The sequence below is a fragment of the Berghia stephanieae genome, chromosome 10 (assembly GCF_034508935.2).
Source record: "Berghia stephanieae isolate SIO BIC M18660-M18661 chromosome 10, UCSD_Bste_1.3, whole genome shotgun sequence".
Classification (NCBI taxonomy): Eukaryota; Metazoa; Mollusca; class Gastropoda; order Nudibranchia; family Aeolidiidae; genus Berghia; species Berghia stephanieae.
In genome coordinates this window covers 39229345-39249344 of record NC_088369.1, presented here as the reverse complement: position 1 = coordinate 39249344, position 20000 = coordinate 39229345, and the positions used below count along the sequence as shown (strand labels likewise).

The 20000-nt window shown below is 35.8% G+C and overlaps 1 protein-coding gene across 1 annotated transcript in view; it reads left to right on the top strand.

Annotated features, from left to right (window-relative positions):
- Positions 1 to 20000, top strand: part of LOC144981108 (uncharacterized) — a 109976-nt gene that overhangs the window by 67907 nt on the left and 22069 nt on the right. Inside the window, exons 14-29 of the mRNA XM_078929237.1 lie at positions 309 to 428; positions 3358 to 3562; positions 4815 to 4973; positions 7377 to 7517; positions 7963 to 8141; positions 9107 to 9191; positions 10369 to 10484; positions 10938 to 11115; positions 12027 to 12131; positions 12818 to 12907; positions 13791 to 13898; positions 14447 to 14560; positions 15822 to 15983; positions 16932 to 17102; positions 19060 to 19203; positions 19777 to 19911. Coding sequence (XP_078785363.1) covers positions 309 to 428; positions 3358 to 3562; positions 4815 to 4973; positions 7377 to 7517; positions 7963 to 8141; positions 9107 to 9191; positions 10369 to 10484; positions 10938 to 11115; positions 12027 to 12131; positions 12818 to 12907; positions 13791 to 13898; positions 14447 to 14560; positions 15822 to 15983; positions 16932 to 17102; positions 19060 to 19203; positions 19777 to 19911 — 2212 coding nt within the window. The remainder of the gene's footprint in view (positions 1 to 308; positions 429 to 3357; positions 3563 to 4814; positions 4974 to 7376; positions 7518 to 7962; positions 8142 to 9106; positions 9192 to 10368; positions 10485 to 10937; positions 11116 to 12026; positions 12132 to 12817; positions 12908 to 13790; positions 13899 to 14446; positions 14561 to 15821; positions 15984 to 16931; positions 17103 to 19059; positions 19204 to 19776; positions 19912 to 20000) is intronic.

Genomic DNA, 20000 nt, shown 5'->3' with positions numbered 1-20000 from the left:
CAATAAAAAAGCATTTCTACCGAGCATAAGCATGACGATGTAACGTTGAAGTGATCATCAATGTCAATTTGTGGTTGTTCGTACACGATTTCAGAAATTACTCATTTCCATATCAAATTACTAACAATTGACATAAAAATTACTAAATTTGAAGTTTTCAATTTGGCAGGTCTGTAAAGGGAAAGCCCAAACATCCGCCCTATTTGTTTTGTTTTATAATTTATTTAACTGCAGTTTTAAGTGTAGCTCATCACCATCTTTCACTTTTTCAAGCTTCGATCATCAAAATTTGTATGTATTTTTTTCAGGGAGATCGTGGTATTGATGGACTCCCCGGTAATCCTGGAATCTTTGGCATGAAGGGAGACAGAGGATTACCAGGTTTGGATGGACCCCAAGGACCCCCCGGTCCCAGAGGTAACCCCGGTGTAAGTGATTTTATATTTATAGTCTCAATTTATACCCAGGCTTGCCAATCAATATAAATGTGGATATTATGTGCAGTTTTGTCCAAAAAATAAATGAAATTATGTAAAATTTACACGAATATGTTCTTGGTTCAAAGCTTTATTTTAGCAGTGCTGATGGTTTTCCTCGGATCCGCGGAAATCCACGATTTTGGAGTCCAGAGGAGGAATTTCCTCCTTTTAAAATTCTCGAAACAATGTGCTAACACAGGTGCAGTTTCCCACTCTCCAGAAGTTAGCTAGAGTATCAATGATAGTCTATCATCTCAATTGCTCTAAAAGTGGGGTTTAGTGCAGTAAAAATGGGGCTTAAAGGCAATCGTTCAACCTTTTCCTACTTTTTCGCTTTTTGTCACCATCAGTACTGTTTTAGGCAGTTTGCCAATAGAAAAAAATAAATTAACTCGGGTTATCACTTTACATTTTTAAAATATGAAATTGAGCTGAAAGTAATAACAACGTCTATTGGAATTGTTTGGACCTCTTGTATTTGATACATTCAAAGCATGAGGATTATAAATGCTTCCTGAGTGAAAAACTTGAATTCTTGTTCTCTTAATCGTGAAAAATTTTCTATGGTCAGGGGTGAAATATGAGAATAATTTAGTCACACAATCTGTTGGTTAGCAAATGGATGAACTTATTTCAACATCATATGCTTTGCCGTTGTTAAATTTAGGGATTTGATCTTACATTTTTCATCATTTTTTTCATTTGTGAGCAACCCTGTAGGGCCTCTTTCGCACTGGCTTCTTAGGCTCTTATAGGAGACAAGTTATGAATAATACACAGAACGCATTCATGATGCCAACCAATGTTGATGAGATTGGAGTTAATAATGATACTGAAAAACAGTGCTTAAAATAAGGAAAAATCTGGACGAGAAGTAGAGAAAGACAAACAATGGCTACTTAGGCTCTTATAGGAGACAAGTTATGAATAATACACAGAACGCATTCCTGATGTCAATCAATGTTGATGAGATTGGAGTTAATAATGATACAGAAAAACAGTGCTTAAAATAAGGAAAAATCTGGAAGAGAAGTAGAGAAAGACAAACAATGGCATTTTAAGTAAAAAGCCTCAATGGATGACAAGTGGCTCGATGAAAGATGTCGATTTCTTGAAGAGGGCTGATAACTGAGATGATTGGAGAGGTACGATTAACATGTCTGCAAAAGACTTGGCACTAGTGCCGCGCTGAAGACCGGTCTGGACTGGCGGTCCCACGGTCTTTTAGCTGTGAACCGGAGACCGGTCCCATAGGGGAAGACCGGCGGCGGTCCTCACTTCTTATCACCTTTCAACGGTCTCGCGCCATAGCCTACTACTTCCCCAGCGATTCGTTGCCTCGGTAGCCTATCTTCCACCAATCACCACCCATCCCACTTAATTAATCGCACCCACCCCCTTTGCCATACACTAAACGACACAGACGACCATAGAGGCAGACGACCACCTCCCTCCACTCCGCAAACCGCCCTTTCGGGTGTGAGATGGGGGGAACAGGAGGCGCACGCCTTGGACGATTCCATTATACGGGGTAAATTTCAAATTTACTACACCATAATGATCGCAATGACAATGATCTATGATGAAGGCATGACCCTCTTTCTAATGGGTTATTGTTTGAAATGCATGTGACTTCTAAAGATGTGTGTGTTTGTGTGTGTGTGTGTGTGTGTGTGTGTGTGTGTCGAACCTAGCAAGTAGCAAGTCCGATTTTTTGTTTTCTTTTGTCCATCTCTTGTCACCCCTCCTTTCTATCGCATTGTTGTCATTTAAAATAATACAATAATATTAAAATTTCGTTTGGTGTTTTAACTAATCAAATAATATGAGTTTCATTAGTTTCTTCCTTCCAAAAAAACCCAGTTTTTACGTCTGTATTTAAAAAAAGTCCAATAGAATATTTGGGGACCCCGATAGCTCAGTTGATAGAGCACTCTCTTTATACGCAAAGGGCCAGAGATCGATCCCGGGTGCAGTCGAGTTTTTTCTGAATCCCTGTCTACTCAGCAGTGAATGGGTAGCTGGGTTTGTTAGATCTGGCGAACAGTCACCATGGACCCCACTTATTACTTATTAACTTATTACCACCTCATCCACCCCCTCTTATTATAACTTCACGTCTCTCTCTTACTCTTCAATGCTCGCTGCCCTCTAATGTGTGTGTGTGGGGGGGGGGGGGGGTAGGAGTTGCGTGTGTATCACGTGTATCAACGCCACGAACAACTCGATCAACGCCTTGGACGATGCCATTATCTCCGTTAATGGGGATAAATTTCAAATGTTATTAAATTATCGAAGTAACAACGAAGTACGGTGAGCAAATAAAGAAGGCATCACCCCTCTTCTCTAATTAGGTTACAATTTGAAATGAGTATGACTACTCCGTGTGTTTTACTCCTGTAGACCACGGTTTTCATCGTGTAGCGGTCTTTAACGGTTCAAGAATGAACGATCCCATGGTCCCAAAGGTCAAAACGGTTCGAACTTCCAACAGTCTCTCAGGAATGTTCAATGTCGAAAAGGACCGCCGGTCCTAGGACCGGTCCTTGCGGTTTTCATTTCCCAGGGACCGTAGGACCGTGGTCCTTAAGCTTGCCAAGGACCGCCCCGCACTACTTGGCACTTCATTTTCCCAGGTTACAGAGAAATGCCTACATCAGAGCACATGACAATGATTCATGTTTTCTTTTCTCTTATCATTTTTATTTTATTTTTTCGGTTTTATTATGACCATACACTGTTCATTATTATTATTATTATTATTATTATTATTATTATTATTATTATTATTATTATTATTATTATTATTATTATCATTATTATTTATTATTATTATTATTATTATTATTATTATTATTATTATTTTTTGTGACCACAGGGTAAGGGTGGAAATGGACCAAGAGGACCCCAAGGATTCAAAGGAGATCGTGGTTTACCCGGTCTTGATGGTAACCCAGGAAACCCTGGAAGTCCTGGTGATAAGGGAGACAGAGGTATAGAAGGAGGTCCAGGAATTCCGGGTCTTCAGGGACCCCAAGGTTTGGACGGCCCCAAGGGATATAAGGGAGACAGAGGATTACCAGGTAGAGAGGTTTTAGGAATGTGTCGTGTTATTATATTGTGGTTATAAATATCAAAGGTGAAATTGAATGTAAGCTTCAATTTAATTACGAAAACAGTGAAATTGAATGTAAGCTTCAATTCAATATACGAAAACAGATAGAATGGACGTTTCCGGTTTCCCCTTTATCAACAGAACAGGATGAATGAAACACTACAGATGAAGATGATGTGGTGGTGACGTTGTTAAGATGAATAAACAAAGCATTGATGGGCAGGAAATAGTCTATGCTCCTTTGTATGGAAACACGAATTAAAATAAAATACACAATATTTCTAAAAGATGCGCAATTAATTAAGTGAAAAGAGGGGAGGCCGAGAGGAACTGTGTATTACAGTTTAGAAAGTGAAATACAAAAACGTGAAGACTATTGTTGGAAAATAAATACAATGGAATTGGAAATAAATACAAAAAATAAGGGATGTCGGTATAAGTATAATCATTAGTGGCAGTAGCAACAGTAGTACATAGTAGTAGTAGTAGTAGTAGTTGTTGTAGTAGTAGTAGTAGTAGTAGTAGTAGTAGTAGTAGTAGTAGTAGTCATAGTAGTAATGATACAGATTTGTAATAAAAGGAAAATATTATATTTAAACATTATACTACCTTTGTCTCTACCTTTTACAAACACACGTGATAAGTTATGCCCAATAATCAGTATTTCTGTTTCAACTGAGAATCACTTTATTCTAGTCTCTCTAAATAAGACTGGAGTCTTAGAGTGTGAATAGGCAATTGTCGTAAAATGCTCCTTGTCTCAAACATGGTATACTTTTAGTGTATACAGCGGTTTGTATAGTAAATAAACAATATCAACATGAATAACAATCTGTGTTTAGATATGTGTTAAAATAAAATTCATCACATTGTCATTGGAATTAAACATCTTCATGATAATAATAATAATAATAATAATAATAATAATAATAATAATAATAATAATAATAATAATATTAATAATAATAATCTTTATTGTCCGAATAGGCAATTATTGTTAGGTTACAGCTCTTGTAATAGGCGGAAAAAGTAATTAAAATAGTGGTAATAATGATGATAATAATACTGATAGTAATGATGATAATAATAATAAAAATAATGTATATGAAACATTTATTTTTTGTTTGCATTTCTTGGTCTAGTTCAGATAATACTATATTGTACTCAATTTGTTATTTTTTGTGCCTCCATCACACGATTCTACCTCTGCTGTCCCACAGGATTGCCTGGAATAGAAGGAAGACCTGGAGTCCCTGGCCGACCTGGATCCAAAGGAGATCCTGGTCTGAAGGGAGAACCCGGTGTGCCCATCCCTGGAGCGAGAGGTAGCCCAGGTATCCCTGGTATGGATGGACTATCTGGAGAGAAGGGAGACAAGGGTAAGGACTGGACTATTAAATTGTTATAGGGAATGAGATTAGCGGAAGAGTAGCGTCCCTTGATTGGACGTCACCGGTGGAAAAGTTATTAGAGAGAGAACGTCATGATGGTTGTGCGCATGCGTCTCTTGTCCTCGCTTCCATGAGGACGAGAGAGACGCATGCGCAAAACCATTTTGATGTTCTCTCTGTAAGGTGATGTCCAATCAAGGGACGCTTCTCTTCTGCTAATCTCATTCCTTATTGTAATCTGTTGAACTCAGAAATTGTATGACCCCCATAGTGAGCACTCCTATTTTTGTTTTATCTCAAAACTTACTCATAACTGATTCACTGGAGTGACAGTTGTATATGACCATCACAAATTCATTTGGTACACCCTTATCGAACACCTACTGGTAGTGGTAACTGGTCTGGATTTGATTAGCATGCTTGAAAATACTACCTTAAAATTCTCCCCAGAGCCTGGAAAAAACCAGGAAAAAGCAGGGAAAAATATTTTCCTGAATCACTTCTAGGCCTGGTGCAGGGAGGTACTTACTGTGTTTTCTATCACCCTATATATGTTTTCCCAACTTGCTTTCTGTCTTTGTCTTGGAATAAGAATACTTGGTTTTGTCCTGGCCCTGGCCGGATACCCTGGCTGAGAGGGAAACAGTGAAATGTATAGTTAGTTTTAGGAGATGATATTTTTTTCCTTGTAAATCATCTCTTTGTTATTTTGTTTTCTTTACATATAATATATCATTTGTAAACATTTGAGTGTATTCTTCTTGGTGTGGACCTGTGCTTGTGTCTGGATGAGACTTTTAGGTGATCTCAAACTAATACTTTGATTGTGTGCTCTTGGAATCTACATCTGTTTCCTATTTGAACCATTCCCCTTTGTCTTACTTTTTCCAAGTCCTTTTATTTGTACATCTAGAATCTTTCCACTATCCAATTTTCATCCTTTTTACTGGCGCTGATATGACCTTAATGTGTTTCAAGTGCCGTAAAACCATTAAAAACAAAACAAAAACAAGAAATTATATGGCATAATGGCACATCTGTGTCATCAATTAATTATGTCCTGTTGTGTTTAAAGGTATTGTCTTGGACTGACAACAATCCTAAATGGGTCCAAGGGTTTTAGCGAGTGATTAAAAAACATGTCATGGATATGCCCTTAAGAAAAACATTTTGCACACAATATATATTCTCTATTTACCCAGAAATGATAAGATAGTCGAGTTTGTTAGGTCTGGTGGAGAGTAACTTTGCAGTCGACCAATTCTTATTCTGTGGCTACGGAAACAGTGATAAACTCTAGCATCATGGGTCTGTTGCTTTGAAGGATAAATTTATCTCATCCATTACAGGATTGCTCGCTACTTAGGTTGCTCTTTTAGTATTGTAAAGTACTTTCTACCAGATCTAAATGATCAATTATAGATTTTCTGCCACTTCTGTGTGCTGTTATATCCTGTTATGGATATTGGCAAATACATGAAGTAATAAGACAATTTATTATTGTTTATGTCAATTATTTGTGCGAAATTGGTTGAGTACTCACCTTGCAAGCAAGGGACTGGTATTGATTCTGGTTTGAAGTTGAGATTATTTGGTTGGGTGGCTGGGTCTTTCAATTCTGGTTGAAAGTACTTTGTGATAGACTTGCATCCTATTCAAACAAAGAGTAAAAAGTAACTGCGTTGGTCCAGTTGACGCTAAAGAAAGCAGAGGACTATTTTTTTATGGTCTCGTGATATGGCACTTGGCTTGTGGTCTTTTAGATCCCAAGTTTTGATTCTTAACTGTGAGTGTTCCTTGGTAAAGGCTCTTTACTCACAATTTCTAACTTCACTTTGGTGGAAAAAGGAGTACCTTGCCAATAATAGTGCCGTACAGGCCTCATGACTCTCATCCCACATGTTCAATTTTGCTGTTGGTTTGTGACCTCTGGTAAGCTCATGGGGTATATTTACTGGATATAGAACCATAGATAATCTCACAATTTATAAATATTAATATGGAGAGATCACATTATCTGCCTTGTATTACCTAATGATTTATTGGGGTTTTTTTTTAATGTGGTCCAGTGATATGACACTCGCTTTTGGATCAGAAGGTTCAAGCCTCGCTCGGCGCATAGTTGAGCCTTTGAAAAAGCTCTTTACTCTCATTCTCTCACCGTAATGAGTACCTGGCCGTTAACAGCGTTGTCTTTGTCCGAAAAAAATTAAAATATTGCCTAACAGGCATCATGTCTCATTCTACATGTTAAGTGTTGCTGTTGGCTAGGGACCCCTTGTAAAACGCTTTGAGCAAGTTTAGTGGATATTGCGCTGTATAAAAGCTCTTTTTTATTTTTTTATTTTTTTTAAAGATTTATTTATTGTTTACATTGACATGTTCATCCAGGTCTGACCGGTTTACCTGGTGTGCCCGGTGACTCACCCAAAGGTTCCCCTGGAGAGCCTGGTGATAAGGGACAGAAGGGTGTTCAAGGTTTCCCTGGTGTCAGAGGTCGCGACGGAATTCCTGGATTGCCTGGAGAGAAAGGTGAAAAATAAGTTTTTCTATTGTTCTGTTAATCAATATTGGGGAAAATGAATGGATAGGCACACTACGATTCCTCATTCATGCTTTGTCCTATTAATACTGAATACAAATAATGTTTTATTCCATAAACCGTTTATAAAGTCAAAGGACATTGGCAAATTAAGTCAGAGATATTCAATTTTTGTTATCACTGATTCTATAGATGAGGTCTGTTGCTGATATATTTATTTTAAATATCCAGAAAATTTATCAGAAATCAAAAAATACTTTGTTTCTATTTACATGAATAGTTTCATAGCTTGCCTATAAAAACAGGATTTATTTTCATTATACATAGTTTTGTCGTTGAATGTTAGATTTAGAGGCTTATAAACTAACGGCTTTTAAACTATCTCTTTACTCTTCTTTCTTTTTCTTTTCTTTTTTTTTTTGTGTGCACTTATAGGTGAAATTGGAGGTACCTGTGACTTTTGTGTCCCTGGTGCAAAGGGAGAGAAGGGATTCCCCGGTATGGACGGTATTCCAGGCCGCCCTGGAGAGAGGGGTATGCCAGGACTCACTGGATTCAAAGGAGAGCCTGGAGATGACGGACCTCAGGGACAGCCGGGTCTTGCTGGAGTGCCAGTAAGATTGATAGGGAGATGGTAGATGCATAGTTGGATATATTTGTGATTGACCGCATAAATCGGGTGTTATGTCGGAATTAACTTGATGAAGAAAACTGAGTTTAACCCTCTCCTTACCAGCCATTTTCAGGATTTTCCCCCAAAAATTCACACCCAACTAACTCAAAAATATATTTTTTATCACTCAGACACAATAGCAGTAAAATTCTTGCGATAAATAATTTCTTTAGCAAAACATACTCTACATCACACTGTTCATTTTATTTAAATTTTATGATATACAAAAGAAATTTGAATAAGAAAAATCTTGGTTGTATCGTAACGAATGTGATGATTTTCCTGATGATTTTCCTATAGTCGGTAAGAAGAGGGTTAAGGTTTAAATGATCAAAGTTAAGAAATTAAATTTTTTAAAAAGTTTATGATACAGAACTTACTCTAGTCGATGGTGGCATTTATTTTAATCCAAATATTATAATTTAGCCCTCAATTCAGTGTCCAAGTTCGCCCCAACATAATACAGATTAGAGGTGATTGACCCCATTCAATACTTTGGATTATTGTAAATTTCCAAATTACATGCACATTGAAGAAACTTATTTATAAATGTGTGCAAAAAATGTCACATCGACCCATCGGAATTAAACTTCTAAAATCATACGAAAGCAAGATCCCCCAAAAATATTCCTTCAAAGTCAATAGGCCCATGGGGCCGAGTTTATCCCAGTTTCTATAGGGTGAATCGGACAATAGCAGTTGCTAGCTACCCTATGGATAGAACGCTTGTCTATCGCAAAGTACTTTCCGCTAGACATTCATCAGACCCAGTTACCCAATCACTGCCCTGCTTATGAGGAAAAAAAAAAATTCAATTAGCAGTTCCATCTGATAGACATAAAACAAGTCAAATCAAGTCAACGTCGTCATCATCATCATCATCACCAATACATTTATCACTCTTAGGGACTTGACGGACGTGCAGGAAATCCTGGAAGAGACGGACAGAAGGGAGAACCAGCTCAGGTTGGCGTCACACGAGGACCTCAAGGTATTCTATTCACTAACAGAACACTTTTTTTTTTTGACCAGATAATTTTTACTTCTCTGAAATCTCAGGTTTATGAATTTTTGACAAGCTTAATGTCATTTTAGTTTAATGAAATGTGAAGTAAAAGATTTCTGACCAAAATGAAATCTTGGCATTTTGTCAGTGTAGATAACACGAAAGGATTCGACATGTTGAGAATTTTCCATTTCAATTGCACTTTAACTGTTTATTTTTTTATGTTAGTCACGGAAAAACAAACCTATTGATGGCTTTGATCGCTAAACATCCAATTTGTGAAAAATTCAACCAGGAGATAAAAATATTTTCCGATGATAAAAAGGGTCCAATCGACATGAAGTGTCCCATTCCATGTCAAAATAAATTATTTTCATTGGATAGTTTTACTCAATATCTAGAGACAGGATGCGTCATTGGTTGAAGAGTGACCTTGGCCTTTATAAAAATCACTTATTATTAGAGTTCAATGGTTTGTGGCATAAACAACAATGTGAAATTGAATCTAAGCTTCAATTTAATTACAAAAACTGATCAAATGGACGTTTTGGGTTTCCCCTTTATCAACAAAACAGGATGAATGAAACACTACATCTGTAAAACTATCTAATGGTGCGGCTATGTGGTCTAGTGGTATGATACTCACCTTTGGATTGGAAGGTCTTCATTCTCATTTTCTCACTGTACTCAGATGTAAAATGAGTACCTGGCCCTAAACAGCGTTGCCTCTGTCTCGGCTTACATGTCACGTGTTGCTATTGACTAGGAACTCCTTGTAAAGCGCTTTGAGCAAGTTTTCTTCAACCACAATGACAAATTTATTTTTTTTGTTTAAACTGTCAGCTTTCAACTGCTTATTGAGAAAATAAAGAATAGTTTTTTATCAGATTTATTATGGATGAAGTATGGGAGAGATATAATGAAATAATTTTTGAACTTATTCCTGGTGCACCCATGGTTGTGCCATGGTTGGGAATATATCCTTTGTGTGTTTAGGAATATATCTTTTGTGTTAAACGTGTGTTGTTCCATCACCAGTTGATCAAAAGTAAAAAAAATTGTAAAGCACTTCGAGAAAGGTGTTTAACTGGAACAAGCGGTGTATAAACGAAATTTTAAATTTTAAAAATATACTCATTTGAATACTTCCATCCACCACCAGGACCCAAGGGTAATCAGGGAGATGTTGGTTTGCCTGGAGAACCAGGACGAGTTGGAAGGACTGGACCTCAGGGTCCACAAGGTGCTGCTGGACTTCCTGGCCTAAAAGGAGATCGTGTAAGTTTATGATACACAATAATGATGATGATGATGATAATAATATTATAATAATAATAATAATAATAATAATAATAATAATAATAATAATAATAATAATAATAATAATAATAATGGTAATAATAATAATAATAATAATAATAATAATAATAATAATAATAATAATAATAATAATAATAATAATAAAATGATATAAGTATATATGATGATGTAATGATGATAATAAAATCTTTAATGAATGATGTTTAATATATAATAAAATCAATAATAATGATAATAATAATAATAATAATAATAATAATAACAACAATGATAATAATGATGATGATGATGATGATGGTAATGATTATGATAGTAAAAATGAGAATAATAGTTTTGTGTCTTTAAATCATCCTCTCATTCGTATCATCTGATCTTTAAGTAATGCATACGGTGTCCTGGCTTTTATCTCAGGGTCCAAAAGGATTCCCAGGTCTTGATGGCAGAACTGGTGTTCCTGGAATTGATGGATTACCTGGAGACAGAGGAGATCCTGGTGTGGGCCTTGATGGAGTTCAAGGAGAACGCGGAGAACCTGGAATGAACGGACTGCCTGGTCTTGATGGCCCACCTGGAGCGAAGGGAGATACTGGTGTGTATTCTGCCATCTTAAGGAAAAATACTGTATGTTTACTTGTAATAAGAGGCCACAGACGGTCTTTTTCCTTAAGACGGCAGTATTGTTGTGTTTGGGTGTGATAAAGGATATATATATATATTGATGACCGTGTGTTCTAATCATGTAACTGTTAATTTTGACAAATTATATTTTATTAAGTAAAGAGTTTCTAGATTTTCCATTAAAAGTTATTCATTTCTACAGACTATATTATTGACCATCTGAAATAAAAAATATTAAATTTTTAAAAGTATTTTTTTAAATCTCCTGAAAAGAGTTCAAAACAGAAGTTACACGATTTAGTGTACAACACTATACTTTAAACATCGATATCAAATGAATTAAACCAAGTCTAGAACGCATCATTTTGCATCAGTGTCTTAAAACAGTAACAGTATGGTCCCAGATTCCTTCCAGGTGACCTTTCACTCCTTCCATTTACGATTCTATGATTTTCATTTCCTCACATAGATGACATGGATGATTCCTATTGACATGATCTGTGTTTTCTTGATGGGTTGCCTTAATTCTTTCATGGAATGTCTGAGCAATGGCATCTTAACTCACTCAACCCTAACACCGACTATATCCGTAGTTTACCCAGGTTGCTTTTACCCCATGCCTATTTATTCCATTTTTCTGAGACAAATTATAGGCCTAGTATCAAAGCTAATGTTTTTAGTTTTCACGTGTTAATGGTAGTTGAATAAAACTATCTATGTACATGCTCATTTTTAATACATTTTTTCCAATTTTGAAAAGTAGAAAAACTCTCTAGGGTTGAGTGAGTTAAGGTGACATGCAGAAGGGTGTCATTTTTTTTTTTTAAATGTTCCTATCGTCCTATATACTAATTATATTTGTTTTGATTCGATCCCAATCAGGACCTAATGCTTTTGGTCAGAAGGGAGAGACAGGATCCCCAGGTTTTGACGGATTGCCTGGTCGCCCAGGTGAAAAGGGAGACCGAGGTTTGCCAGGTGTACCAGGTGAGAAAATTGACTCAATTTTTATTCAGCAAGAAATTAAATTATTATCGTCACATTGTGAGAGTTACAAAGCTATATTTTAAAAAATTGATATCCAGTTAAGAACTATGTGCATTTGAAAATTATTAAAGCCGAATTTCCTTTAGTTATTTGGGGTTTTTAAAATGCATAATGAATACAGTTTATTGAAGTTTTGAATCATTTGTTTTTGGGACTGTTTGAACAGGGAGAAAATGCTTTCTAAAGCATCATATGCAAGATTTCAATGACTTGTCTGTTTCAGGCTAATGAAATTAAAATAAAACTTCACTTTTTCACAAGTTGTAGAAGCTGAGTTGTGTTCATGCAGATTAAACTTTTTATTAGAAAACAGAGTCTAATAGCTCTTAATATCAACAACAATTTTGTGTCCATATTTGAACTTTTTATGTACTACACAACTTTCAGTATAACATTTTACTGTATTATTTTTTCTGTTTACAAAAAATAAAATGTGGGAGTGTTAAAATGTGTTTCACTGAAAGCTTCTATGACAATTTGATTAAACTAGATGACATTTTGTGATAGATACCTTACTTTACTGTTCTAATCATTGACTATTATTTCATCTGCCATATAAACAATGGCATACATTCGGTGTAAAATGACCCTTTTAAATTTAATTAAATCTTGTTTGAATTATAAAGGAGAGTCCGGTCCTTCTGGGGTGGATGGCCTTCCAGGAGCCCAAGGTATTGCTGGAGACCCTGGTCTCAATGGTTTGGATGGACCCAGAGGTAAGTAAGGGGTAATGTCAGTGGAGGTGCCAAACACCAGTCGTTTGATTGGAGGATAAGTCTTTGTCCAGTTTTCTGATTTTATGTTGTATGGATCAATCTCTTTCATACAATTCAATTTTTTCTTCGTAGCGTTTTTTTTGATACAGTGTCCGTTGTGTTGAAAGCATTGGTCGCCATTTTGAAGAAATCTATACTTCAATCAGGGGACTAAACCGTGTAAAATGTCAAAAATTAACTCCCTTAGTCTTACTGCATACTCTCTATAGATGCATATTTTATTATTCTACATTGTATCAAGCACGAGATAGTTACCATGGATAAGAGCTATATAGATGCAATATTTTATTTTTCTACATTGTATCAAGCACAAGATAGTTACCATGGATAAACGCTATATAGATGCAATATTTTATTATTCTACATTGTATCAAGCACGAGATAGTTACCATGGATAAACGCTATATAGATGCAATATTTTATTATTCTACATTGTATCAAGCACGAGATAGTTACCATGGATAAGAGCTCTATAGACGCAATATTTTATTATTCTACATTGTATCAAGCACAAGATAGTTACCATGGATAAACGCTATATAGATGCAATATTTTATTATTCTACATTGTATCAAGCACTAGTTACCATGGATAAGGACTATATAGATGCAATATTTTATTATTCTACATTGTATCAAGCACAAGATAGTTACCATGGATAAGAGCTATATAGATGCAATATTTTATTATTCTACATTGTATCAAGCACGAGATAGTTACTGTGGATAAGGGCTATATAGATGCCATATTTTAGTATTCTACATTGTATCAAGCACGAGATAGGACTGAATATCTAGGCTAACAAAACCTTCTTTTTTATCAGGTCTACCTGGTCCCCGTGGAGAGAAAGGACTTCCCGGTTTGCCCGGACTTTCTGGAAGAGATGGTGACAAAGGAGATAAAGGATCGAAAGGATTGTCTGGAGAAGCTGGTTAGTTGGCAATCATTTTATTTCAATTGTGCTAACAGTTGGATTATAAGTTGAGTCCTTATTGTTTTCTCACCGTTCTCAGGTGTGAAATGATGATTTCCTGGCCAGTAAATAATAATAATAATAATAGTAATAATAATAATAATAATAATATCTTTATTGTCCTCAAAATAGTGGCAATTTGTCATTTGGTTACACATTTATAACAATACAATATATTAACATAGACACACTCACACATATGCACACTAGTAAAACTAGCATTGTATCTGTCAGAAAAAAATTAATTAAAAGTGCCTTATTATAGGCGTTATGTCTTGTCCTATTTGTTTAATGTTGCTGTTGACTAAGGAGTCACTTTTAGCTTTAGTGGATAATTTGCTATATAAAAGTTCTCTATCCTCCCCCTACCCCTCCCTCTTCCTATTGATTAGACTAGCATTTGTTGACATCGACCTTTCTCCTGTTTGAACGTTGACATTTTCTGCTTTACTATCACTGTCCCATCTCACCTTATTAATTATCGGTTGTTACACGGTTGTTTTCAGGACGTCCCGGAGACCGTGGTCCACCTGGTGTGGCATCAGCCGGACCCAAGGGAGAAACAGGATCTAAGGGTTTGCCTGGTTTACAGGGATCCCCTGGAAAAGGTGGACCAACTGGTGAGTTTATTGCTTGATTGCTTGTTTTTTTCAACCACCTCGCTCTCACCATCCCTCCCTTTCAATGTTTCATTCATTTTATTTTAAGTTAAAGTTTAAAATCAAAACAAAAAAAATAATTAAAATACAAAGCCATATGAATCAATTTGATAAACTTGACAATTCAATGAATCAATAAAGATTGGTGTAGAGTGTCTAAAAAGTTAATGCTAGTTTTTTTGTTTTTTGTTTTTTTTTGTTCTATGATAAATAGAAATAGAAATAGTTTTAAATTAAAAGGCCTTCTCTTTCTAGATACCTGATAAAATAAACGAATGGTACTGTGGTACACCGACAAAACACCTTCATATTTTTTACCCAGAAAACGTTTATGTCATATGTAGATTGATTAAAATGACCCCCTCCATTTCCCAATTTGTCAAAAACTATTAAACCTCTATAGATTTATGGTTTTAAGTTGTTTGTTTATTTATTTATTTATTCATTTTTTTTTTGACAAGTTGGGTGTCAATATTAATTGATGAATATATGCCAAAATTTTAAAATGGGTTTTTGATTCGGCAGGGTAAGCTTGTTGGCGTGGTAAATAATAATAATAATAATAATAATAATAATAATAATAATAATAATAATAATAATATTAATAATAATAATAATAATAATAATAATAATAAGATATCTTTATTGTCCCCAAAAAAGTGGCAATTTGTCATTTGGTTACACATTTATAACAATACAATATATTGACATAGACACTTGATTGATAAATTGTGAACATTTTTAAGGCTTTAAACAAAACAAAGCATTGCTTTCACTTGAATGCTTTCCAGTTTTTTTGTGTGCTGTACACTTCAAATTCCTTATCATTTGGATCAGAAAACATTTATTTACTTCATATTAATGGATTAAGGTGACTCCCAACATATAAGGTCTCGGAGCTTAGAACCCTCAGAAGTGTCAGCTTTGAGGTTTGAGACTTTTTGATACGTTGATGGCTAGTAGTTTTATCTGTTAAGAATAACTTTTTATAACTTACTTATTGCTGTTATTTTATGCTAGGATTTATTTTTAATGGAATTTCTTTTTAGACTTGGACTCTTGCCATTGATTTTCTTTTTTTTTTTTTTTATTTTTTTTATTTCTTCAAAATGATTTTTTTTTTTTTTTTAACTGGAATCATTCTCTTAAAAAAAAATCATCGTACTCAATTCCCGAATTGATAATTGCATTAATATCACACTGTAAATTATGCTTACCTCAGGACCCCAGGGTATTGCTGGAGGCCCCGGAGAGAGAGGCCCTGCTGGAGACATGGGCCCACCAGGTATCCCTGGAGATGACGGACCAACAGGACCTCGAGGCCCGAAAGGAGAGCCAGGCCCTGCCGGCCCAATTGGAGATCCAGGATTACCAGGACTCGATGGTAAGTACAGGTTAACAAATGATCAGCTAGGGATAGAGACTTAACCCTTTACCACAGGGCCTAACAAGAGCAGATGGAGCAAATTCCACAAATAGATTGTGCAATGTTTCCTAACAAACTGATTGATTTAATCTTTTCAAAAAGTTTTAATAATCATGGCTCGAAAGTCACTTCTATTCAGCTCCATTGTTGTTGACACAATTAATGAGATATGACGTCACATTATTGTGCTCAGAGTTGTGAACATAAATGAATGAAAATTTGTGGGAATTTCCACTAAAAAGATGTTTTATGGTTTGCAAACAGAATTATAGATCTATCTTTATTTCTTCTACCCAATTCCGGAAACTTATCTAGAGACTTCAAAATGAGTCAATATCCTGGATCCCTCTTGACGACTGTGTGATCAGAATGAGTCTTATCTATTCAGCGCAATTTTCTCTCTCTTTCGATCACTGTTGTCTTCTTCTTCTTCTTTTTCTTCTTCTTCTTCTTCTTCTTCTTCTTCTTCTTCTTCTTCTTCTTCTTCTTCTTCTTCTTCTTCTTCTTCTTCTTCTTCTTCTTCTTCTTCTTCTTCTTCTTCTTCTTCTTCTTCCTTCTTCTTCTTCTTCTTCTTCTTCTTCTTCTTTCTTCTTCTTCTTCTTCTTCTTCTTCTCTCTTCTTCTTCTTCTTCTTCTTCTTCTTCTTCTTCTTCTTCTTCTTCTTCTTCTCTTCTTCTTCTTCTTCTTCTTCTTCTTCTTCTTCTTCTTCTTCTTCTTCTTCTTCTTCTTCTTCTTCTTCTTCTTCTTCTTCTTTTTCTTCTCTTTCTCCTCCTTCATTATCATCATCATCATCATCATCATCATCATCATCATCATCATCATCATCAATACCATCATCATTGTTATCATCGTAGCTGTCATGTCGTTTTCAAATCCACCAACAACCACCATTATTTTCCTCATACAGGACCTGCTGGGTTCAAGGGAGAGGCAGGACAGCCAGGCATCCCTGGTCTTTCTGGCCCCAAGGGCAATCCTGGTCTGCCTGGTCTCAATGGAAATGATGGACTTCCTGGAATGGATGGTTTACCTGGTCAACCTGGCCTGGACGGTATTGATGGATTGCCAGGAGCTACAGGTGGGTAGATCCATTGTTAATGATGAATATTGATGGTGGTAACAACAATCATCTTGCATTAAAGACAATGGCAGTTGTGATCGTAATAGTTATTATAGTAGTAGTAGTAGTAGTAGTAGTAGTAGTAGTAGTAGTAGTCATCATCGTCATCATCATAGTCATAGTAGTAGTAGTAGACTTAGAGTAGTAGTAGTAGAAGTAGCAGTACTAGTATGCATTATTATTATTATTATTATTATTATTATTATTATTATTATTATTATTATTATTATTATTATTATTATTATTATTATTATTATTATTATTATTATTATTATTATTATTATTATTATGTGATAAAGCTCAGAGGTGCTTTACGGTGTTTTTTTTTGGTTCACACAAGTTCAATCATTTGACTACAGAACCACCACAACAGTCTTGTTTTCAAACTTCACATGATTAACAGAATGAAAAAGATTGGTTTTTAGATGCCGTTTGAAGACTGGCAGACTTTCACATTATCGGGCTTTTGGTGGTGAAGATTTCCATACGATTGGATCCAAAAATGAAAAATCCCGCTCAGCAAACTTTGTTCTTGGGATGTTTTTATCCATTGTGAAGAGCCTGGCTAGCAGTCGTCGTCTTTGTGCTGTCGTCATCTTGTCGTTACAGTAGTAATTAATTGTAGTAGTAGTATGAGTAGCAGCAGTTGTAGAATGCATCAACAGTAATAGTTGTATAATTAGTTGTGGTTATGGTGGTGACAATAATAGAATTTGTTGTAACAGAATTGAAAAAAAAGGTGTATTTTTATGGTCCTTAACCACAGTAACTCCCATGCTTCAAGTGCTATTTTATAATAAGCTGGTGATAGAACAGTGTATTTTGTGCACATAGAAACATGCATCCTGTAAAGCAAACAATAATGCTTTGTACCAAGAGGCCATTCAAATGTGACATCTGTTTCCAAAGGTGTGAGGAAAATGTGTGCAAAGGACATATAGTGAAAGTGCCATATTGCTGGCTCAAACCTTTCAACCTAATGTAGCTGGTGTTGTGAGAACAACAGTCCAAATACCGGAGCATACTCAATGTCTCAATCGTTTCTATGTTACAAGTTTGTGTTCAAAATATCAGCTATTAAGCTTAAATGCTGGCCAACTAACTTCGCTGTGTTTGTGTGTGTTGAACCCGTGACCTCAAGAAGTCGGGGAGAGAAGGCTCTAATAAGACTAGGGTTAGAAGCGATCTTTTTTGGGATCGTGGATAGAGTCACGCTTTCCCTGGCCAGGCGGAGTTATCGTACCAGTAAGGTTGCGGGTTCGAGCCCCCATCGCCACCGCAAATTTTTTATTCTGTATTGTCTTCTGGCACTTTCCTACTCACTTCATTTCTTGTTGTTGTGAGAACACTGCCATAAGGGGCTGAGTGGCACAGCAGAATGGTCTACACATGTTCCCTGGATTTAGCCTGGTGGTACTGAGTTGCGACCTACTGCACTACATTGAACATGTCAACTAACACGAGTTTATCTGTGGTGTTGCACTGTGGATATTTCAGTTTTCCCTTGAAATAACTTAAATAAGAAACATGTAATGATTATGATTTTATAAAAATTTTATTACAGCAGTACACGATTGAGCAGCTATGGCCCCTCAAGGCCCATAAAAATTGATAAAAGACAGAAACGGGCGCTTAAATGACCTAAATAGTGTCGAAAGCACCGTTAAACACCTAAAAACAAACAAACAAACAAACAAACAATCCCGAAGGACAAATTTACAAAAGGGAATTTTATTTTAATCATATTTTTAAAATACTTTTGACACCACAATGACACATCTTAACACGTAGCAGTAAGCCTATGATAATACATTGGGCCCGAAAAATGCTAAATATCAGGTCTCTTTAAACTTTTCTAAATGTTTAAATTAAATTCATAATCAAGTTACCAATATCCGTGATGTTTGATTTTCAGGAGAGAAAGGAGACGCTGGATTGAATGGTCTTCCTGGACAGAGAGGTTTGGATGGACAGCCTGGACCACCTGGATTTGATGGACTCAAGGGAGAGAAAGGATTGCCTGGATTCCCTGGACAGGAGGGACTCAATGGAAGAGATGGTAATTTCAAAATAGCATTGTGCAGCCAGAGGTTGTCCGTGTTCCTTTATCATAAGATGGACTGTATCAATTTCTTTCAAACTGTTGGATATGGTTCATGTCTATTGTAAATTCTCAGCCACCCAAGAGCAGCAGTGCACCAAATGATTTTTTAAAATATATTTTTAAAAAAAACATTTTAGAATAGACAGCAGTGCACCATATGATTTTTTTTTAATATTAGAAAAAAAGACAATTTTTAATATAATTATATAAGAAAACAGACAGCAGCGCACCATATGATTTTTTTAAATATTAAAAAATAGCAAAAAAAAAACAAAAAAAACAAACCAATTTTAAATATAATTATATAAAAAACAGACAGCACTGCACCAAATGATTTTTTTAAAGATTAAAAAAAACAATTTTAAATATATTTATATAAAAAAACAGATTGCTAATACTGTTTCTTTAAATTTTTAAAAAATTGATCGGATCAAAGGAGGTACAACTATCTTATTCAACAATCATGATCTGCTTGATTTGGCTTTTACACTTGTCTAAATGGCAACTCCTGTACTGTTCATGTTTCAGGCGCAAAGGGAGAACCTGGCCTGCCTGGAGTTCCCGGTCTGAAGGGTGAACCTGGTCTAGATGGCCGTCCTGGTCTGGATGGTATAAAGGGACAGCCTGGATTGAATGGTCTGCCTGGTCCAGATGGAGATAATGGTAACGATGGCAACCCCCCCCCCCCTTCTTTCTCTCTCTGTCTCTCTTTCTCTCTCTCTCTCTCTCTCTCTCTCTCTCTCTCTCTCTCT